We start from the raw sequence: 22,032 nt of genomic DNA, 5'->3' as shown, positions 1-22,032 counted from the left end.
ACGCGCATAAATCACAGGGATGCGGAGAATGCTGAGAGAATGTTTCTTTAAGACCCATTACCTTCCAATCCCACCGAGAGGGGGGGGGGGTCCGTGCTAAGGTGGTGTAACGTCACTCTCCCTCCCTGCTCCTCTTCCTCGTCGTCGTTTACATGTGGGGAAAAAAAAGGGGGTGGGGGATACACACATTAGGAAGAGTGGGGCTTTTCTCGGATCCGGATGAGGGGCGCCGACCCACGCAAAAAATGGACCCGAGGACTATTTAACGGCAAAGCAACACCGCGACGGATATGGTAAGGATGCAAGTTTGCAGCGAGAGAGAAAACAATGGATGCATGCACACAAAAATGTATAGCGTGTGTGTACGTGTGTGTGCTGTCACCAAATCACAGACAAGTGTGCGGTGTGTGCACCGCCAGTCAAAGCTACTTAAATGATAAGCAACTAATATCAAATAATTGTCATCAGAGCGGAAGCCTTTGCAGCGTTACAGGATTGAATTATTGGCTATATTTAAAATGTGAATAGGGCCTTTGCTTTAAAAAATGAAATTCAATGCATTGGACATTTTTATGCATTTCTTTTAGCACCGTGACGTGAGCTCCGCATGATGCACGCCATGCATGCATGCGTGGTTTTATCGTGATGTTTGCCATAAAAGGTTCGTTTAACACCCCCCCGACCCCCCCTCCCTCGCGCGCGCACATTGGTTGTTTTACTAGAAGAATGCATTCGAGGGCTTCCTCATCTATGCAGCCAACGATGGAGATCATTGTCGTCCTGTCATCTCGTCATTCTTGTGCATGTACATGCTTGTGTATTCTCGGGGGGGGGGGGGTTAGGCGTGTTTGGTTCGGTTCCGGGTGTTTTCATCCCCACAAAGCAGCTGCCGACAGTCACTTATCGATTCCAATGATGCGTTTCTTCACCCGCGGGTGGGGTGGGGTGGGGGGCGTGCACTTCAATGGTATTAGAAGTGGACCGAATGAGGTTCCTTACTAGTTTTTGGGCTTTTACTTTGGAGTTGCAGATATAATTGACTGGTCATGTTGGAGGCTGGGAAGACCCCCACCCCCCTCCTTATGTTTACTCCGCACCAGTTTTGTGTCGACCAATGTCTTCATTCTGGATGTGAGTGATTATAACATGGCTCTTTTGTGTCTTCTAGGAAAACTGGGGTTGAGGTCAGGGCTTTTCCAAGCAGTCCTTTATGGACATTGCTTTTTACATTGTGCCCTGGCCATGCCAGGACAGAAAAAAATGTCCTTCCCATCAAGTTGGAAGCCGAGTTGTCCTAACTGCTAGTCCGGCTAGTGTCTGTGTATCACTTCTGTCATCCAGGTCAAGGTAAGGCGCAAATTTCGAACGGAGACAATCTGACTTTTGTTGTCTCCAGATTTTTGTCTGTACAGCAACTCAGAGTAGGTCCATCTGTTGTTTGTTTTGCAACAACTCCCAATTCAAAATGTCTGGTGTCCACCTCCCAGGCAAGAATAAAGTGCATTTTAAATAAATGCAGCAAGTGCAAGCTCTGTTTTGCATCAGCGAACCATCCATCAACAGACTTTGTTTACTGGGGCACACAGTGAAGATGCCAAGTGCTGTTAGCCAGCGCAACAGCACGAGAAGCTAATTCATGGATGGATGGATGGATGGATGGATGGATGGATGGATGGATGGATGGATGGATGGATGGATGGATGGATGGATGGATGTCCATGTAGCAGTTCATGGGACAAAGAATTGCTTTATGACAAGGCCCCAAGCTCACTGACTGGCATGTTTATGCTGAATATGTCTAACGCTCTTCTGGATGAGACAGTGAAGACTAAGGGAAAAAAATAAAATAACAGTGTGCACTCTATTAATGTGCAATCCATTGCATTTTTGGCCACGGGTTTGCACAGTGACACAGAGGGCCGTAATCAGCGTGAAAGGAAATTCCAGATCGGAGCAATATGCAGTACTGTAAGTCACAACAGCAAACGCTGATTAAAAGAAGATAAGTGGAGCGCGATCGCATTTTCAAACCCTTACGTCAGATTTTTTTTTTTCATTTCTTGTCAAGAGGAAAATGGGAAGATCGATACCGTTGTAATGTCTCGCCACAGTATGAGGCTGCGGGTTAGCTTAGCGTAGCACAAAGAAGCAGAGGGGAAGTGCATGCCGTCTGTATGTTGTAACCCGCTGTAAGAAATGTCTGACTTTTTGTTGTTGTTTTGCAGCGATTGCACTATGTTGTGAGAAGTGCTACCTTGTGGATACAGTCAAGGAGTACATCCCCTTCCTCAAGCTCAATATTTCTCCACTGACTCTCCCCCATTACTGCCCTCTGCTCGTCTCAGCCACCCACGGAATGATTTCCCCGTAGAAATAGTTCCAAAGCATTCAGAGACGTGCAGGTTTGAGGCCTAAATAGAAAAAAAAAGAAGAAAATATGCTCACTAAAGGGATTATATTTCTCCAGAAATGTAAAGTTTTACATTTTGAGCATCATATTATAATCCTCCCTGCAATCTCATAAAACCCAAGATTTCTTTTTTCTGCACACCTTCAGTAGTTGACTCACACTCTCCGGTCTCATGATGATGTGTGAGGTGATGCCCACCATTTCTGAGGATGGGCGAAGCGGCACGACCGGGGGCGCCTCCCCCCCGGCCGGACCCGGGGTGGGAGGACCGGGCGGTGCCATGGGAGCTGGAGGAGCAGGAGGGGGCTTTAGCGGGAGGGATATCCGAAGCGGGGGAGACGAAGGAGGCAGCACGGGCAACCTGGAGTCTCTGATGGTTAACATGCTGACGGAGAGGGAGAGGCTGCTGGAGAACCTGAGGGAGACGCAGGATAGCCTGGGGACGGCGCAGCTCCGCCTACGAGAGCTCAGCCACGAGAAGGAGTCTCTTCAACGGCAACTCTCCATCGCTCTGCCACAGGTACGACGTGCGGTCACAACATTAGGTACACTGTGAGGTGCCGCCATGTCCTATCACAGTCGAGTGGGGGATGAGTACTCGGCTGTCAAGTGAGCTCATACGAGCCTTTGCGGGTGACAGTTCAAGCAGCGCCGAGCAGCACGCTAACTCAATGCTCAAAAAAAAAAAAAAATCCTCCATTGCAACCTCGCTAATGTTTGAAAGTCCCTCACTGATTTTGTGTAATCAGGTCTTGGCGAAAAATATTGCTGGAAGATATTTGCAAAATGGTGGAAGCCCAATTTGAATGAATAGTTGATAGGAATCCCCCTTAGAGGATCTGCTGATTAATAATGAGCGTTATTTGACTTTTTTTCTTCCTCTGGCTAGGAAGAGCAGCTTTAGTGTTTTCCTCCAGGATCAATCCCCTCTTCTGACTGTGTGTGAGGCGTTTACAGTTTTATGAATGTTTTCAGGCTTAAACTTGAACTTGTTCATTTTTTAGTGCCTCCATTTTTTTGCAATTTATCATAAATTGCGGATGTTGGAGTTCACATTTAATAAAAAAAAAGTACGGGATGGAAAAAGACAAAAAAGAACAAGGAGGGCCAACTGAGAAGCTGAGCGTCATCCAAAGCAGTCCCAAACTGTGTCGCCATCTGCGGCCACCTCTCTTTGGCTCCTTTCTCTTCTCTCATTGAGCCGCCGCTTTGGTCTAGCTTTCCAAGCACAAAGACACTAACTAAAAACATCGCATATCACACATAATGCGGCCTTGGATTTGTTTTTTGAGACTCATTAATCAGAATGAAATACATTGCCGATGCACAAGTTTGCTGCGTGAGAAGACACGGTGTCCTCGGTGGTGTTGTAGAATGACACATCGACACTGTGTTCGTCGGGTTTCTATTGGGGGGGGGGGTCTCTCGTGCATTCCAGCGTAGGGCCATTGTGTAACCTTGTGATGTAATGCATCCATGTGTTCACCAGGCAAGTGGCGGAAAATGTGTCAATTTATGTTGTTTTACATCAAAGCTTCGTTTCCATTGCGCAGCTTATGTTTTGTGTAACTGTATCGGAATTATATTTTTATGTTTGGCCCGGGTTGTTGTCATCCCCTAAAACACACATCCTCCGACGTGCCGTTTAGATGGTTTGTTTAGTCCCCCCCCCACCCTGAATGCATCTCTTGTGTTCGGCAGGAGTTTGCCGTGTTGACGAAAGAGCTCAACGTTTGCCGGGAGCAGCTTCTGGAGAGAGAGGAGGAGATTGCGGAGCTCAAGGCGGAGAGAAACAACACGCGCGTAAGATGTTTAGCAGCCATTTTGCCCATAACACTAAAAGAAGTTGGGTCAAAAATAATAATATTTGGGCTCATTTAAAGCCAATTAATGGGCCGATTTGAACCAAAAAGTGACCCAATTTTTGAGGTTCAATGAATTTTTCCACGCCGACAGTTGTTGCTGGAGCACCTGGAATGCCTGGTGTCCCGTCACGAACGCAGTCTGAGGATGACGGTGGTCAAGAGGCAAGCCCAGTCGCCAGCGGGGGTCTCCAGCGAGGTGGAAGTCCTCAAGGCCCTCAAGTCTCTCTTTGAGCACCACAAGGCTCTGGATGAGAAGGTGGCTCAAAACGCCTTGATACTCATGGTTGCACGACTTTATAATAATAGTAATCATGATGATAATAATAATTGTAATAATAATAATAATAAAAATATTAATAATACAAATAATAAAATATTAATTATGATAATAATTTAAATAAATAAATCAATAATAATAATTCTTGCAGGTTCGAGAGCGTCTCCGAGTGGCCCTGGAGAGGGTGTCCATGTTGGAGGATCAACTAGCAGCATCTTCTCAAGAGGTAAACTCATATCACTCCGCCTCCCGAGCTCATCTCAATTTCCCCGTGGCCAACTAATGTTGACCAGTTGCTCTGTCTCCTTCTTTCTAGGTAATCTCTTTACGAGACCAAATTAAAAGGCGTCAACAAGGGGTGGACGGCGGGAAAGATGTAAGGGAGGGTTTTATGGATTTCGGTTCCAGTTGTTTTGTTTTTGTTTACGTGTTAGTGACCAGTAGTTAGATGGGTATCTGGAGTGTGATTTGGACTTCTTATCAAATCTGCTGTTCCCGAAACCTTCCTCACTCCTGCTTTTGTTGTTGTCGCCACCTCAGCGACTCCCCAACGGCCCCGCCTCTGGCCTGGAGGACAGCGAGCTGGAAAGACAGCGGGAAGTGGAAATAGAGCGTCAGAGAGCCGAACTCTCCCAGCTAAAAGAGAGGCTGGCCCTCATGTGCCGGCAGGTGAGTGAGTGGCTGCTACTCAAAATTCATACTCAATGATTTAACAATAAAATGACAACAATGTTCAGCATTTGTAATGAATCATAAAAAGCGTATTTGTAGTGAATCACCGCCACTATTTATTTACACTCAATGCCGGGGGAGCGAACACTGACTCACCTCGGTCGTCGTCCTGCCTCCGTCCGTTTGTGGCATCTCGTCAGGTTGGCGAAATTGAGGAACAGCTTGCGGCCGCCAGGAGGGAGGTGACAAAGTCGGAGGAGGCCAATCAGAAGCTCCAACGGGAAGTCAAAGAGGTCTGTCCTGAGCTCCTTTCACACCGGAAATAAAATGTCCTTTTCATTCACAATAAAAAAATATGAATGACATCATCTGCTTTTTTAGGCCCTTTGCCAAAGGGAGGACATGGAGGAAAGAATTACGACACTGGAACGCAGGTAACCGTTCAGCCACTGACAAGAATTGGCGGCCCAATACTTACGTCCAGATCATGCGGTTTCATGATCCGGTGTTGTGCGCAGGTACCTAAGCGCTCAAAGGGAGGCCACGTCCCTCCACGACATCAAGGACAAGCTGGAAAACGAGCTAGCCAGCAAGGAGTCCCTCCATCGGCAGAGCGAGGAGAAGAACCGCCAACTGCAAGAGCGTCTGGACGAAGCTAAGCAGAAGCTCCAGCAAACCCTGCAAAGAGCCGAGACGCTGCCGGAGATCGAAGCGCAGCTTGCGCAGAGGGTCGCCGCGCTCAATAAGGTACTTTGAAACTACGCTTGGATATTTTCTCATCGCTTGCGGAGACAAATGATTTTCTGTTTTCTTTTAGGCGGAAGAGCGCCACGGTAACTTTGAGGAGCGACTACGGCAAATGGAAGCTCAACTAGAAGAGAAGAACCAAGAGCTGCAGAGAGTACACATCACGCCGCTGCTTCTTTGGTTACGGATAATTCTTCCCCATCCGGTGACACGTCATTTGTGCTTGCTCCAATCAGGCGAGGCAGAGGGAAAAAATGAACGACGAACACAACAAACGTCTCTCGGACACCGTCGACAAACTTCTGTCCGAGTCCAACGAGAGACTTCAGCTGCATCTTAAAGAGAGGATGGCAGCGCTGGAAGAAAAGGTAACCTCGAAAATGTTATAAAGTACTCTTTTTTTTTTATTCACTGCACTCCTCCCCTTCACTAGAATGCGCTCTCGGAAGAACTGGCCAATATGAAGAAAATCCAGGATGACCTTCTTGCTAATAAGGTACTCAAGCCGTCACGTGGAAGGTGTTTTCCTAATCCCGAACAGCCTTTCAAGATTTCCCGCTGAGAAAAACAAGGTGATATCCGCGACATTCTACTCTGTATTCCAGGAGCAGCTCCTTGCTGAGCTGGAACGGATCCAACTGGAGCTGGACCAGCTGAGGGGCAGGCCCGGCTCATCTTATTCCAGGTTTGTCATAATGAAGCATAAAAAAAGAAAAAGTGATTTATATCACACGCAGTCGCTAGCGGATAACAAAAGTATGCTAGCTGGAATAACAAGCGGGTTGTGGGTGTCTCCGTAGGGCGGGCAGCGTGAGCTCCCTTCCGTCCACCTTGTTTCGAAGATCCCTTCCGGGGAGCGCCTCGGAGCTGAGGTACCCCCAGGGCGGGGGCTCGCTCCCGGCCGGCTACAGCAGCTCCTCCGGCGCCGTGGTGGTCAGGCGGACTCACCGCGGCCGCTGGGGGCAAGCTCGGGACGACTGTAACAAGGTTCGAGACGAGCTCATCTGGACGGATCCGTTGTTCTCTACGCTCCTCACTCTATTGTTTCCTTCCAGTATGGCGAATGGGACGCCGGTAGCATGATGGGTCCGGGTTTCGAAGGCGCGGAGGGAGTCTGCTCCGACGACGACGACGACAGGGAGACTCTGTTTGGGTCAGAGCTGTTATCGCCGAGCGGGCAGACGGATGTACAGACTTTAGCCATTATGCTACAGGAGCAACTGGAGGCCATCAACAAGGAGATTAAGTATGCGGCTTTAATTGCTCTTAAGGGGAACGCCGGTCGTAATTGCTCTCGCCCATTGTTGTCGCAGGCTCATCCAGGAGGAAAAGGAGAACACAGAGTTGAGGGCGGAGGAGATTGAGAGTCGGGTTAGCAGCGTGGCACTGGACGCGTCCTCCATTCTGCCTTCCTCGCTCGGAGGACGGGACAGTGTCGGCCGGGGATACATGACCCCCTCCATCACCTCCTCGACATTAGCGTCTCCTTCACCTCCGAGCTCTGGCCATTCCACCCCCCGCCTACCACATTCTCCCGCCAGGGAGACTGAGCGACTGGTACAATGCTTGCTCAATCGCATTTTTACAAAGACATTTTTTTTAATGGAATGAACTCTTCCCCAACGCAGAACAGCAAAGATGGCGAGGAATGCCGAGCGCTAGCCTTGATTGACTCCAACCCTCCCGCTGTCCCTCGAGCCCTGCGACTAGACCGGATGACACACACACACCCAGGAGCCGGTCTGGATGATCACAGGGAATTTCGCAGGTAAGAAATTTGGACTGTCAGATCATTCAGGAGGTCCGCAAAACAAAAATATATATATTTTGCATATTTCAGTGGGGGCCAGTGCCCCAACCGCCCCCCTCTAGCTTCCCAGGAAACAAAATGTAACAGTTTAGTCCTTTGTGGTGTGTTTTAGTCTCTCTGCTGATGGGGCCATCACCGCCAGCCAGGATTCCCTCCACAAAGCCAGCAAAAAGAAAAGCATCAAGTCCTCCATTGGCCGTCTTTTTGGGAAAAAGGAAAAGGGGAGGATCGGTGCTCCTGGACGCGAGTCTACCTCTTTGGGTGCGTAGCTTCAGTGAGAACATTTTCTTTTGCGTCGGACTGAACTTTATATCTGGGAACAATCCAGCCTCAACACCGTCTGATGACTTGGGCCCGGCAGACCCATTGGGTCTGGCTAAACTCGGGACAGGAACTGTAGAAAAAGACCGGCGAAGTAAAAAGAAGTGAGTCATATTTTTTCCCCCAGTCATCTTTTAAAATTGCCATAAGATTTTGATTTTCATTTCCACTCCCTTGCCAGACACGACCTGCTCGAGGAGGCTTGTCGTCAAGGTTTGCCCTTCGCCTCGTGGGATGGTCCGACGGTTGTCACGTGGCTCGAGGTATATTTTTTTGCGTGTCACTGGATAGTTTGTTTGGCCTACAAAACCTTTGTGCCATTTACGCAGTTATGGGTGGGAATGCCGGCATGGTACGTGGCGGCGTGCCGCGCCAACGTGAAGAGCGGCGCCATCATGGCCAACCTCTCCGATACGGAGATCCAGAGAGAGATCGGCATAAGCAACCCGCTGCACAGGCTCAAACTCCGCCTGGCCATCCAGGAGATGGTTTCCCTCACCAGCCCGTCGGCGCCGGCGAGCACACGCTCGGTAAGACTTGGACGAACCCGACATTGGTCTTTTAGCGTCGAGGGACTCATTTTGCATTTTGAATGGTGACAGTCGACCAGTAATATTTGGATGACGCACGCTGAGATGGAGTCACTCGCCGCCGCCACTAAGCCAGTAAGAATTTAATTTCTTTTTATCATGTTACGGGCCCTCCAGAACCGGATTTGAACAGCCCTGTCATTCTATAAAAATGCCTTTCATTATTTTGCCGTTGCATCAACGTGACATTTTGTTTTCTTTTTCTTTGTCTTTTATTAGGACCCTTACTGCTCCCTTAAAATCTGTGCAGTTGCCATTTTTCCCCCCCCTGACTAATTGTCACTAACAAAAACATTTCCTTCTTCTGTCTTCCTTCCCCTTTCAAATGCTTTTCACCATACACAAATGCACACTTTTCCTCCTTGTGCACCTTTCCGTCTCTTTTCTCTTTCACTATTTGCCCATGTCAAACCGCAAGGAGCAGAAAGAGTTCAGCTGGGATCAGGTGAGCCGTTACTACCTATGCGATGATTTTTGTCAAACGTGCCGAGATATTATTATCCACGTGTCCCATCTACAGATTCTGGCTTACGGCGATATGAACCACGAGTGGGTGGGGAACGAGTGGCTGCCTAGTTTAGGTTTACCCCAGTACCGCTCCTACTTCATGGAGTCCTTGGTGGACGCCCGAATGCTCGATCACCTCACCAAGAAAGAGTTGAGGGGCCAGCTAAAGATGGTGGACAGCTTCCACAGGTGAACGACGGGTGACTTTTTCCATCTCCCCCTGATTCTTCCCGCTGTGTCCTTCAACCTTTCTGAATTCCCGTAGGGTGAGTCTTCATTACGGCATCATGTGCTTGAAGCGCTTGAACTATGACAGGAAGGAGCTGGAGAGGAGGAGGGAGGATAGTCAGCATCAGAACCAAGGTGATGACCAATTTCTTGGGTTTTGTACACCACGCGGCTTCATTCCGATGTGTGTCTACTCAGATGTGATGGTGTGGTCCAACGAGCGGGTGATGTGTTGGGTGCAGTCCATCGGGCTCAAAGAGTTTGCAGACAACCTGTTAGAAAGCGGAGTTCACGGAGCTCTGCTGGCTCTGGACGACACCTTCGACTACACCGACTTGGCCCTTCTTCTGCAGATACCCAATCAGAACACGCAGGTCCCCAACAATAAAATTAAAAAAGAGACACGGGTTCTTCTTCCAGTGCCTTACTGGTGAGCTCATCTTCTCGGTTTGCAGGCAAGGCAGATCTTGGAAAAGGAGTACAATGCTCTCATCTCCATGGGAACGGAGAGGAGGCCCGATGAGGTAGTGGTGGAAGAAAGGTCAAACAGTGGCTGTTACGCCTGATGACCGAAATTGTCTTCCCCAGGACGGCACCAAAACGTTCACGCGGTCGCCCTCGTGGAGAAAGATGTTCCGGGAGAAAGACCTCCGCGGCGTCACCTCCGACTCTTCGGAAACGTTACCGGCCAACTTCCGTGCCTCTGCGATCTCGACACCTTCTGTCACCCTGAGGAAAGTTCAGAGTGAAGGTACGTGGGGGGGGGGGGGGGGGGGGGGCATCAACTTGTCGATAAATTGTTGATAAATAACAACGACCTTCTCGCCATTAGTGAACTCGGGTCAAAGGGGGGAGTCGGCGTCAGTAAGAACATATTCCTGCTAAGATAAAAGCACATCAGGTGAGCTTACTTTTGGGGTCTTTTGACATCACCGATCAAAGCTCATACCGATGTGTTCTCCTTCCTTCAACCGCCGTCCGGACCTGAGGAAGAAGACACAACCGGAGCCCGGGAAGTGACATTGGAGTTAGACATCTGAAAAGAATCAAAGACTCTGAGTACATGAGGTCAGATGATATTATAATGAATGGATGCCTTTTGAATCATCTCTCTGTCTTTATCTCTCAATCCATTGTTGTGGCATGATGCTGTTTGATTCTGTAGAAAGTGACCAACGCCTATTGTGAATTTAACTTTTGTTTTTGGAGTGTGCAATGGCAATACTGACACATTGAATTTATAGTTTTGCAAGGGGAAATCGGCTCCTGTTCAGAACGATGCCTTCAGGTTGAATTGGATGACAATTGGATAAATGATAACCAACTTTTAGCAACATCCCACTTCAGGATGGTGGTAAGCCATAAAATATACGCCAGAGGCACAAATGCGAACAGGACAGTTTAAGCAAAAATACGAGATTTGTGTTCATATGCATGCCGAAATGAAACATTTTCGAGTGAACGTCTGTCATCTAATGATGTGGAAGCTTGGGTATATAAGAAGTTTGTAAAAGGTGTGTATTTTATTTTTATCATTTTTTTATGACAATTGCTATTGTATGTATGTACAGTATGTATGCGTGTAAACTATATGTTCATTTCATACTTTGTTTGAAGATGGATGTTACTTTCAGTTTAGCTTAAGACAAAAAAATATCTTTTCAAATTACGAACAGTCAAGATATGCTACTCGTTTGTGTACATTTTGGAAAAACAGATTGTCTTATGGGTTAAGTTGATATTAATGAAGAGTAGTGATGATAATTGAATATATTATGACAACAATAATGATGATTGTAAAAGCTGTAATAGAAAAAAACAAACCAATCTGTATGATGCTTCTGAAAGTTGTTTTTCCCAATCGGATTTGTCATTTGAAAGTTGGGGTAGTGCAGAGTGTGTACCAGGTGAGAACCCCAACGCCACTTTTGTTTCCGTGGCGACGGAGGATAGAAAACCAGCGTCTTCAGTCCTGCAAAACAGTGGAGAACACTGACATCTAGAGGCGTGACAGCGTAATTGCAGAATTAACGGAAGCGCTCTAGTTGAGCGTCTTCAACGCCTTTTCCCGTGGGATAGGATATTGATTTAGACAGCAAAGAAACAAATATTCGTGACGATTCACATTTTATTGGACGCAAAGTTAGTATATGGGCAGAATGGGTCTTAAAACAGTCTCTCAAACTTTGGTAACTGTGGAACAACGTCATGTGGTCATTGTAACGTGATAAAATTTTAACGAGAAAGTAACGTCACCAAGTGGTCACTCTTCTTTCCCGGACGTGGGTTTTCATATTAAACAATTCACAAACAACTCCAACAACCTTTAAAGAGCGACAGATCTTGAAGAACCAAATAAAAACATTTTGATTAGAAATAATGTTATAGTTTTTCATGCATGCCTTAAGAAATTATAATCAAATGACATGCGTGGAGAAGATAGTTCCTAACCATTTGTGAACGAACAGAAGAGGAAAATGAAAGATGTCTCCAAAGTAGGAATCCATCTAAGCAGAGTGAAAAGTCATTTCTCCAAATCAGGTTGAAGTTGTTTGTCAACAGGTTGATGTCAAAGAAAGTCGTGAAAGAGTGACATGATTTTATTTGGAAGGTCAAACCCAAAAAGGTCATTAGGATTGGCGAACGTCACATCCGACACGCAGGTGATTCCAATTGGAGTCGCAAAGAACCTCCGCCGACCGACTGACCGGATGCGTTGGCTTTACCGCGGGTAAGTGTGCACACGAGCAAACGTTTGCCTTTTGTTGCAGTTTGTCACTCATCCAAAGACTTTTCCAGCAGAGGTCGACAGAAGCCTTCCTTCTTTCTCTCAGGTGAGTTTTGTCGATTGCAGTGTAACGCGGTAGGAGCCACAAACGGCTGTTGTGCTACTTGTGTTGCTGCTGCGGTGCTGTTCGTGTTGCAGCTATATTTAAGTATATCTAAAGTGTGTGTTTGTTTCAGATGTGCAAAACTTCGTGTACGTTATCACAGTTCATCAGCCAGCCAAACTCGTATATAGAAAACTTGAGCCAGGATTCAGAGCGTCTTGCTCCCTTTATTTCCATTCAGTGTTAAACACGAGTGAAACAACAAAAACACTTAGTTTCTTCTACGAGTATTCTTCTTCGAAACAATAATAAAGTTGTCCAACAAAACAACGCGAACGTCTCTTAAACTCATGCGTTGTCAAGTCGCATCAACGGAAATATGCGCAACTTCCGGTGTATTTCAAAATAAGTTTCCGCTTTGCTTCCGAACGACAAATGACTCTATGTATGCTTTCTTACATAGAAAACATTTCTTAGCATAAAATATACATTAAATAAATCAGTTTTAAGTACACAAACAATTCTAACATCAAGAAAACAATTCTGAGGGCAGAACAGGGTCTGTCAAGTATTTCCATAGTCGTAGACATAACAATTGATAATCAAACGGATGTTGGATTTTTCTCTTGCATTGCATCTATCAAATTAAACACCATTTATTATATTTCAACTGCGGAGTAACAAACATCAGCTGTTCCGCTCCCCATTTGACCAAATCAGGTGCACTCAAAAGTAGTTGCGTTATTTTGCCAGTAGATGTCACTCTTGCCATTATTATGACTGTCTTCTGCGTTTGATTCGCACGACACCATCTAGCGACTCAGTACCGTAAGCAGCAGGGGGGAAAAAATCAAATCAGACAAGCGTGCAAAATACTCCAAACGTGCTTGGCAAAAAAATAAAAATAACGAGTGGTGGTTGTGCACTGTTAATGACGCGGGGGGGGGGGGGGACAGGGGTGTTACCGATGACGTGAAAATGCTGCAGCATCTCTCCACCTCGTCCGTCAAGCGTACGCAGCTGCCGGCTGTTGCTTCCCTCCTCCCTTTTTACGAAATCCAGCAGGCAAGGGGCGGAGTCGAGACCTCACCACCATCACGCACACACACTGACATCTTGCATCCCGCACTCGCCGCACGCTCACCGTCAAGCATCTCGCCCGAGCGTCCGCAGCAGGAAAGCTCAGCCGTGTCGTCCCGCCTCAGGATGGATGCACTCATGAAGGGCTTCTCCATGGCCAAGGAGGGGGTGGTGGCTGCCGCTGAGAAGACCAAAGCCGGCATGGAGGAGGCTGCGGCCAAGACCAAGGAAGGGGTGATGTATGTCGGTAAGACAACGCCAATGGTGCTGCAGAGGCTGGTTAACGTCTCGCTTGCGGGATTTGACAGGCTAAAAGGAGATTTTCTGCTCTGTTAAATCAATGGTGAGAATTTGATTCGCAATAACGTCCTTGGACTATTGAGTCACCTCTCAAGGTTACATGGAGGCTTTCTTGGCCTTCTCTTGAAGGAGGGGGGGCACACAAGTGTGGGTTACAACGTGAAGATGAGGGAGATAGGCACTGCGTCACCTCATCCATGTGTCGCTTGCGTGCCGCTCCGATGACTTATCACTTTCCACTCGGCCCCTCTCCCACTGGTAAAAAAAAGCGGGTGGGGTGGGGGGGGATTACATGCAAAATGCACCAATTATATGCTTACAACAGTCAATCCGCATGCTTTGATGCTCGTCTTTCGGCAATGCCACACGAACACGCGAGCGGAGGAAAAAGAAGCGGTATCGTTGCGTCGATTTGCGGGAGTGTGTACGATGCAGCAGTGCGGGTCCGCGGGCGGGCATAAGGCCGGCATGTGGCGAGGGGCTGCTTCGTGAATCCGTTTATTTAGAAAGTGGATTGGTTGAAACTTTCTCTTTGCTTCTCTTGGTCAGGTAACAAGACAAAGGAAGGCGTTGTGTCGTCAGTAAACACCGGTAGGTACATTCACGCGTGACGGAAGCTTTTAAGAGCTGGCCTCAAATAAAGTCTCCCTCCCAGTGGCCAACAGGACCGTGGACCAGGCCAACATCGTGGCGGACACGGCCGTCAGCGGCGCCAACGAGGTGTCGCAGGCGGCCACGGAGGGCGTGGAGAACATCGCCGCGTCCACCGGCGTTTTGAATCAGGTGGGTTACCGTGGTGACCGCATCCTCACTTGGGGGACCGTTGATCTCACAGCTATTTCTCTCCAAGCTGTTTGTTTGCATCTGTAAAATGGCCTCACCTGAGCTTTTCTGTTCCCCCCTCAGGGAGAATATGGAGGGATGGAACAAGGCGGCGAAGGCGGAGAGGTAAGATGAAATATGGAACTACATTTTTCTTATCAATTTCAATTCAGATATTTCGATTTGAGATGAATGACATATTTCATCCTTACTCAGATTACTTTGCTTGACTGTCGAATCTCTCTTCTATCAGGGTTATTAGTTCCTGTCAGGGCCCACTCTCCAGCGGCCCCTCGCTCCCTCCCTCCCCTTCTTCGCCCTCGGCCTCGCTCGGCGGGAGTCAAGGTGGTTTTTTTTTTTTTTCTTTCATTTTATTTATGCATTTTTTTGAGACTTTCACCGGAACCAAACCCGTGCGGGTGGAACTCTTCCGGAAGCAGCATCCCCCTCGCCTCCCATGTCGTCCCCATTACGCGCCCTGATCCTGGAAACAAAACGAGACACACATGCATGAGACACACACACACACACACACACACATACACACCTTAATTGGCAATAAAAAATACGAGAAGAAAAGGCTTTTAAATGAGCAATAAAGAATACGTCACCATAAGACTTATTTTTTTTTGTGCACTTACCTCTTTGCATGGCACCATCACGGAGGAAGCTTTAATGATGAAGTTGTTTGGCAGCATTTTCACACCAAGTGGGTGTCAGCGGTAACAAGTGTGTGTTCTTCCAAGGCCAGACATGAGACGACTGCATGATGCCTTATTAAGCAAACTGTCACACACGCATACAAATAAACACAGTTTAAGTTGGCATCATTGCTGATTTTATAAAGTGTAAAAGTGAAATAAATTTTTGTCGTTGATGTTGGAAACCACTTTTTGGTTGGTGTCTGCCTTTGTTATGAAGTGTAATTTATTATACTACACAAGATGTAAATGGCTATATGAAACACCAATTATACAAGAGATTACAATCATACGCGACAATAGGATATAGTTGATAACAGTACAAGAGTAGTCAAGAGTCACATTTAATTGTAAATGACAATCATTTCTGCAAATCTCAATGGAATATATCTGGTTATTCACGGCACAGAACACTCAGCAGGGGTCGTCACTCTCCAGCACAGATTTAATGGGGCTATAATTCGTTCTGCATGCAACCCATGGGAACATTTTGTATTGCAAGTTATTAAATGTAATGAGGATGTTTATATAGAAGGTAACATGGATATAATACAAAAGACAATGTCTGTGCCACTTTCGATTTATTCTGTGCAGAAATACTTAGTTTTACAAATAGACAGAGTTGACAAGCGTCATTTAATTTATTTTTGCTAAAGGTTGTAGTTGGTATTTCAATTTCTGCGTCCGGTTTTCCCGGAACTACAATTTTGTCGCCCCTTCTGTCAGTGAACATCTCCAATGATAAAGCTTTTAAATGTTAGCCAATCACCAGCGACATCAATATTTCCTTCCGCCAATAATAATCCTTGTTAGTGTCATGTGGTCGAGCAATGCGGAAATAAGACAAGGCTCTACAATGTCTTTGCATGCTTTACGTTTGTCTCTGTGGATTTAAAATGTTTTCGATTTCACTCGGTAAGACTAATAGTTTCCTTGACAATATAAAATAGTGTTTCATTAATGAGTTTATCAGTAATCTTGTCGCCCGGCGGTACGTTTAACATGCTAGTTACGTGAAGTGTGTAATCGTGCAGGTCCAAACTCCTTGCATGATTTTCATTACATTTTACAAATGACATTTGTAACATTAAACTGTAACAATATTTATGAAACTGTCTTCAACTCTAAATAAAGAACAATTGCATTAAATGATGATTTTAACGCCCACATTTGATGGAATGTGCTTGTGTGTTCGCCAGGAGCCTGAGCCGCTCTTCAAAGTGTGTGCAGAAAAGTTGATCGAGGAGCTGCGCATGCAAAAACAGTCTGAGCCGCATCTCATGGAAAACAAGTGAAGAACACGTTAAAAAGGCATGCAGGAAACATGAACGACAACTTATCTCACTTCTGCTTTCTTTTATTGTTGGAAGAAAGATCAACGCTGGTGTAAATACAACAAATGTATGTTATAACAGCTAGAATAAAATGTTTGAAAACTGTATAATGTATAGTTTAATGTAGTTTTAAATAATGTGTATGCATATATACGCCTAAATATTGTTATCCAATATATCTACTGCAATTTCACATTGGATTGCTGGTTTGAAATGTACTTTTAATATTATTTTTAATAAACATTTATGTTAAAACTTGTCTGGTGTTTTATTCCTTGTTTTCATATTCGCCAATTAAAACATAAAAATCTGACATTTGGTTAACTGCTTTATATGACAATATGTGTATGTATATCTACTGCAATGTCACATTACTTTTATTATTATTATTATTTTAATATACATTAAAAACCTGTTAAAACTTGTCTGGTGTTTTATTCTTTTTTATTTTTTTGACATTTGGTTAACTGCTTTATATGACAATATGTATGTGTTTTACGTTGTGTAATATGTGTTGGTGTTCCCCAAAATAAAGAGCAAGTAGTCAAATACACATTCTTGACACGTACAAACAATGCATAAAGTTATTAGGTACACCTGAAAATGGTGGTGTACCTAATGTAGTGTCCGTGTGACGTCACAGATTAACCAGCCAATCAGAAAGTGGGGGTGAGGGCGGGTGTGGCACTTTTCACTTTCAGTTAAGCTTTGGCCATGATTTTTCCCTAATGAACTGGCCTGTTATTAGGTACACTTGAAAATGGCGGTGTACCTAATGGTGTGTCCAAGTGACGTCACGGATCAAACAGCCAATCAGAATGTGGGGGTGAGGGCGGGTGTGGCACTTTTCACTTAAACCAGGGGTGCCGACCTCCAGTCCACAAGGGGCCGCGTTCCAATATGTTTTCCAAGTGACCCTCGTTAAGCGCACCTGCGTGAAAACTTAGCTCCTTTCACGTTCTGCAGGAGCTAAAACTTTTCACGCAGGTGCACTTAACGAGGGAATCACACAGACACTCCATTAGGTACACCGCCATTTTCAAGTGTACCTAATCACAGGCCACTTTATTAGGGAAATATCATGGTCAAAGGTCACAGGTGTCAATCTCTAGTCCTCGGGGCCGCGTTCCAACATGTTTTCCAAGTGACCCTCGTTAAGCGCACCTGCGTGAAAAGTTTTAGCTTCTTTCACGTTCTGCAGGAGCTAAAACTTTTCACGCAGGTGCACTTAACGAGGGAATCACACGGACACTCCATTAGGTACACCGCCATTTTCAAGTGTACCTAATCACAGGCCACTTTATTAGGGAAATATCATGGTCAAAGGTCACAGGTGTCAAGCTCTAGTCCTCGGGGCCACGTTCCAACATGTTTTCCATGTGACCCTCGTTAAGCGCACCTGCGTGAAAACTTTTAGCTTCTTTCACGTTCTGCAGGAGCTAAAACTTTTCACGCAGGTGCACTTAACGAGGGAATCACACGGACACTCCATTAGGTACACCGCCATTTTCAAGTGTACCTAATAACAGGCCACTTCATTAGGGAAATATCATGGTCAAAGGTCACAGGTGTCAAGCTCCAGTCCTCGGGGCCGCGTTCCAACATGTTTTCCAAGTGACCTCGTTAAGTGCAGGTGCGTGAAAAGTTTTAGCTCCTGCGGAACGTGAAAGAAGCTAAAACTTTTCACGCAGGTGTGTTTAACGAGCTCCCAAGACGACACTTTCTGATTGGCTGGTTGATCTGTGACGTCACTCGGACACTCCATTAGGTACACCGACATTTTTAGGTGTACCTAAACCAGCCCTCACCCCCACTTTGTGATTGGCTGGTTGATCTATGACGACTCCTTGGAAACCTTAGTCGGAAACCCTAACCCTAGTTTTGAAAGCCTAGTTAGAAACCCTAACCCTAACCCTAACTCTAGTTTTGAAAGCCTAGTTAGTAACCCTAACCCTAACTCTAACTCTAACTCTAACTCTAACTCTAACCCTAACTCTAACTCTAACTCTAACTCTAACTCTAACCCTAACCCTAACCCTAACCCTAACCCTAGTTTTGAAAGCCTAGTTAGAAACCCTAACCCTAACCCTAACTCTAGTTTTGAAAGCCTAGTTAGTAACCCTAACCCTAACCCTAACCCTAACTCTAACCCTAACCCTAACCCTAACCCTAACCCTAACCCTAACTCTAACTGTAACGCTAACGCTAACGCTAACGCTAACGCTAACGCTAACGCTAACGCTAACGCTAACCCTAACCCTAACCCTAACTCTAACTCTAACTCTAACTCTAACCCTAACCCTAGTTTTGAAAGCCTAGTTAGAAACCCTAACCCCAACCCTAATCCTAACCCTAATTTTGGAAACCCTAGTCGAAAACCCTAACCCTAGTTTTGAAAGCCTAGTTAGAAACCCTAATCTTAGAAACCCTAAAAGTAGTTTGAAAGCCTCGTTGGAAACCTTAAGCCTAGCTTTAAAACCTAGTTTGTAACCCTAACCTTGGTTTAAAACCCTAGTCGGAAACCCTAACCCTAGTTTGAAACCCTAATTAGCAATGGCAAAACTCCTTGGAAACCCTGGTCGGAAACCCTAACCCTAGTTTTGAAAGCCTAGTTAGAAACCCTATTCTTAGAAACCCTAAAAGTAGTTTGAAAGCCTCGTTGGAAACCTTAAGCCTAGCTTTAAAACCTAGTTTGTAACCCTAACCTTGGTTTAAAACCCTAGTCGGAAACCCTAACCCTAGTTTGAAACCCTAATTAGCAATGGCAAAACTCCTTGGAAACCCTGGTCGGAAACCCTAACCCTAGTTTTGAAAGCCTAGTTAGAAACCCTATTCTTAGAAACCCTAAAAGTAGTTTGAAACTAGGGGTGTAACGATTCATCGATACACATCGATTAATCGATTAATCGATATAATGCTCTACGATTTGTTGGCATCGATGCTAAACGTAAACATCGATCTATATCGCCCGTTTTTTGACCTCGGACATTAGACGCGACTTTATTTGGAAATCCAGTTCATTGTTGCTTGCTTCCTCTTTCCGGGAGCAGTGCGCGGCGTGTTGTGTTGTGAGCAGAGCAGGCACGTGAAAGGGGAGCCGACAACTACGCGGCTCCTGGGCTGGTGCTATGGCTAGTGTCTGTCCAAGAAGACGAGGAAAATCGCTCCCCTTTGGGCTTCAAGTCATTCGTTTGGAAGCACTTTGTAATTTCCTAAATAAAGAGTTTGCAGTACCTTGTTGATTTTGCGTATGAATTGTTATAAATCAGGATATTGTTCTATATCGATCGTAGAGCACTATATCGTGATGTATCGTGGATGAATCACAGCAGGCTTTAAGATATCGGCAAATATCGTATCGTGCTTCTTTGTATCGATTGGCAAATCGTAAATCGACATTCTGGCCATGTTGTGCTTATTTATTGATTTATTGATTGATTGATTTATTCACTGCTCTTATCTATTCATTGTATGTGTCTTCTTGTTTTTACTTTTTGTATTGTTTACTTGAATGTTTTGTTTGTCCGTGTAATGTCTTGTCACCGTGGGATAGTAGGAAACGCAATTTCGATCTCTTTGTGTCAGTTGACATGTGACATGTGAAGAAATTGACAATAAAACAGACTTTGACTTTGATTATTATTATTATTTTCATTAAATAATATATTATAATTTTAATTAATATTGGGCTTTTGACTATCCTTAATAAAGCGGTACATGTAATGACGGCAAGCTACCGCGAGATGGCAGTGCCCCCATTCACTTGTATGTAACCCAGCGTAAAATGAACATGGCAATTTTCACGTCCGTCTTCTATGTTCAGTACACTACCAAAAAAAAACGGCCGGATTTCCCCGCCCAAATGGCAGAATGGTTTATAACTTTACCCGGTGTTCGGGAGACTATGGTTCGAGCCCCACACGAAGCGGACTTTGAGCTCAAGTTTGCATAGTGTGAGACTCGAACTCGGTTCTCCCGAACATAAGGCAAAAGCAAAAAAGAAATGTGTACTTTTGAACGAATCGTTCACTCACGAGTCAACACTATTTTGTACTTACCCAACCCGCGCAGAACGAAGTACTTACTGAACTCGAAGTGAAAGCGGGGCGACCGCCGAGCGCGCCACGTTCGGCGAGCGGCTCCATCGCTGCGTTCGAACACCACAGATCCAGAATTCGACTCCCCACCCCTGCGAAATGTGCTTAGCACGAATGTACTAACGCCTGTCAAACTTCTCCCCGCAGCACTATCTGCATTGCATTGCGCGCTTCTCTCAACAGGGAAAGAAATAAGGCAGTAACTCTTTAGAAGTTTAGCAAGTTTTTTTTTCCTTTTTCATTATTTGCTTGTCTAGGCTGTTCTAAAACACCTGTTCATTTTCCTCTTCCGTTCATTCACAAATGGTTAGGAACTATCTTCTCCACGCATGTCATATGCATGTCATTTGGACTTTTACTCACTCATTCCAGACAGTTAAGCTAAATCATATAAACTACACAGGACAACTTCATTTCATACTTGAAAGTCAAACTTTGCTGAACGTTGACTGTTGTGACATTTGAAATCAGCGTTTGGCTCCTGAGCAGCTCTTCAAAAGGCTCCTGAGCTCCCCCACTAACCCACACTGGCTCACCAACAGCGTCAATGATGGAGACGGACATCTGTTGAAAAACGATGCCAGACTAATTCCCACAGGTGAAGCGTCCACTTTTAGCAACCATCAAAGCCAATGTGACTGTTTGGAGCTGAAATATCAGGAGAAATCAAATTCATTTATTTGGTTTGGCATGCAAGCATATGTAAGAGGGTGCCCTCATGACCAGCCACCCACCCCCCCGCTAGCTCCGCCACTGCAAACCTGGTTTAAGAACAGGGGTGTGCAAACTTTTTAGAACCAGCATAAATCCTTTCATTCCACTGTTGACTGTCGGCTCCCACAATGTCGGCTCCCAGACGCATGACGCACATCAGCCAGAGCCTGGAAACGACCTCGCCGCCTCATCCGCATCCTCGTTCGACGTGGCCCGCACCAGCCGAGCGAGGGCGCCAGTTCGGGTGTTGCCTAGCAACTGGATGGTGGAAAACAATCTAGGCCTTCAATTTAGGGATTTAACAGTGAGCGGGATTATTTGAGCGCACGAGGGGGAGAATCATAATCAGGCACAAAATACTCACACGTGGAAAAACGAAATGTGCATGTTCATTGAGCAGCAGCAGGGGACCCAAATGAGTTTGGGCCCAAAAGTCAAGGAAAAGTCAAAAGGATTTTTCTTCTTTGTTTTAAAATGAAGAAACAAAACTTTCAGTCTTTATGCTAACATATTAGCATCCAAAATCACAGTGCTAAAAGCAACTAAATTGACACGCTATTAATACTTTCAAATCTTAACCCGAGTTAAAACCGTATTTGAATGTTCCTCTTGTGCATGATGTGGTTAGGTAGCGTGGGCGTACCTAATAAAGCGGCTGCGCGTGTCATCATCCAACGGGAGTGAGGCTGCCACCTGTGACCTTTCTGACCCTTTAAGGCAGAGCAG

At 45.7% G+C, this 22,032-nt stretch overlaps 2 protein-coding genes and 1 long non-coding RNA gene across 4 annotated transcripts; 2 read left to right on the top strand and 1 right to left on the bottom strand.

The window, feature by feature from the left end:
* The first annotated feature begins 8 nt into the window (after window positions 1-8).
* Window positions 9-11,682, top strand: LOC119138448 (liprin-alpha-3-like). Of its 2 annotated transcripts, XM_037278478.1 has the most exons (31): window positions 9-293; window positions 1,169-1,347; window positions 2,226-2,930; window positions 4,112-4,213; window positions 4,367-4,531; window positions 4,704-4,778; window positions 4,869-4,928; window positions 5,093-5,221; window positions 5,425-5,517; window positions 5,606-5,658; window positions 5,743-5,971; window positions 6,042-6,125; window positions 6,208-6,339; window positions 6,405-6,467; window positions 6,577-6,656; window positions 6,772-6,958; window positions 7,027-7,217; window positions 7,285-7,528; window positions 7,600-7,739; window positions 7,894-8,042; window positions 8,110-8,206; window positions 8,284-8,365; window positions 8,432-8,632; window positions 8,705-8,767; window positions 9,111-9,388; window positions 9,465-9,562; window positions 9,626-9,801; window positions 9,883-9,951; window positions 10,016-10,178; window positions 10,260-10,328; window positions 10,421-11,682. In XM_037278478.1, the coding sequence occupies exons 3-30, from the start codon at window positions 2,583-2,585 to the stop codon at window positions 10,310-10,312; spliced, it is 3,804 nt and encodes a 1,267-aa protein (XP_037134373.1). In that variant the 5' UTR covers window positions 9-293; window positions 1,169-1,347; window positions 2,226-2,582; the 3' UTR covers window positions 10,313-10,328; window positions 10,421-11,682. The 2 variants fall into 2 exon arrangements, with proteins under 2 accessions (XP_037134373.1, XP_037134374.1); XM_037278479.1 differs by lacking the exons at window positions 9-293; window positions 1,169-1,347 and having other exon boundaries at window positions 2,583-2,930; window positions 9,111-9,137; window positions 9,213-9,388.
* Window positions 11,683-13,270: 1,588 nt separating this feature from the next.
* On the top strand, window positions 13,271-15,349 carry sncgb (synuclein, gamma b (breast cancer-specific protein 1)). Its single transcript, XM_037278552.1, has 5 exons — window positions 13,271-13,585; window positions 14,188-14,229; window positions 14,294-14,421; window positions 14,545-14,586; window positions 14,714-15,349. The coding sequence occupies exons 1-5, from the start codon at window positions 13,465-13,467 to the stop codon at window positions 14,720-14,722; spliced, it is 342 nt and encodes a 113-aa protein (XP_037134447.1). The 5' UTR covers window positions 13,271-13,464; the 3' UTR covers window positions 14,723-15,349.
* LOC119138495 lies at window positions 13,402-14,294 on the bottom strand. Its single transcript, XR_005101158.1, has 2 exons — window positions 13,726-14,294; window positions 13,402-13,647 (listed from the first exon to the last, which is right to left on the bottom strand). It is a non-coding gene; the product is annotated as an uncharacterized LOC119138495 (long non-coding RNA).
* Window positions 15,350-22,032: the final 6,683 nt, after the last annotated feature.

The sequence above is a fragment of the Syngnathus acus genome, chromosome 19 (assembly GCF_901709675.1).
Source record: "Syngnathus acus chromosome 19, fSynAcu1.2, whole genome shotgun sequence".
In the NCBI taxonomy this organism is placed as follows: domain Eukaryota; kingdom Metazoa; phylum Chordata; class Actinopteri; order Syngnathiformes; family Syngnathidae; genus Syngnathus; species Syngnathus acus.
Note: the sequence above shows the minus strand (reverse complement) of the source record. Positions and strands in the feature narration are given on the sequence as shown.

What these genes read in the sequence shown, in the direction of transcription:
- LOC119138448 (XM_037278478.1), top strand. Translation starts at nt 2,583, where the DNA reads ATGATGATGTGTGAGGTGATGCCCACCATTTCTGAGGATGGGCGAAGC. An exon ending in TAGCAGCATCTTCTCAAGAG is followed by an intron (nt 4,779 to 4,868) that starts GTAAACTCATAT and finishes CCTTCTTTCTAG; the next exon opens with GTAATCTCTTTACGAGACCA. An exon ending in CTCGGGACGACTGTAACAAG is followed by an intron (nt 6,959 to 7,026) that starts GTTCGAGACGAG and finishes GTTTCCTTCCAG; the next exon opens with TATGGCGAATGGGACGCCGG.
- sncgb (XM_037278552.1), top strand. Translation starts at nt 13,465, where the DNA reads ATGGATGCACTCATGAAGGGCTTCTCCATGGCCAAGGAGGGGGTGGTG. An exon ending in TGTGTCGTCAGTAAACACCG is followed by an intron (nt 14,230 to 14,293) that starts GTAGGTACATTC and finishes TCTCCCTCCCAG; the next exon opens with TGGCCAACAGGACCGTGGAC. An exon ending in CCACCGGCGTTTTGAATCAG is followed by an intron (nt 14,422 to 14,544) that starts GTGGGTTACCGT and finishes TTCCCCCCTCAG; the next exon opens with GGAGAATATGGAGGGATGGA.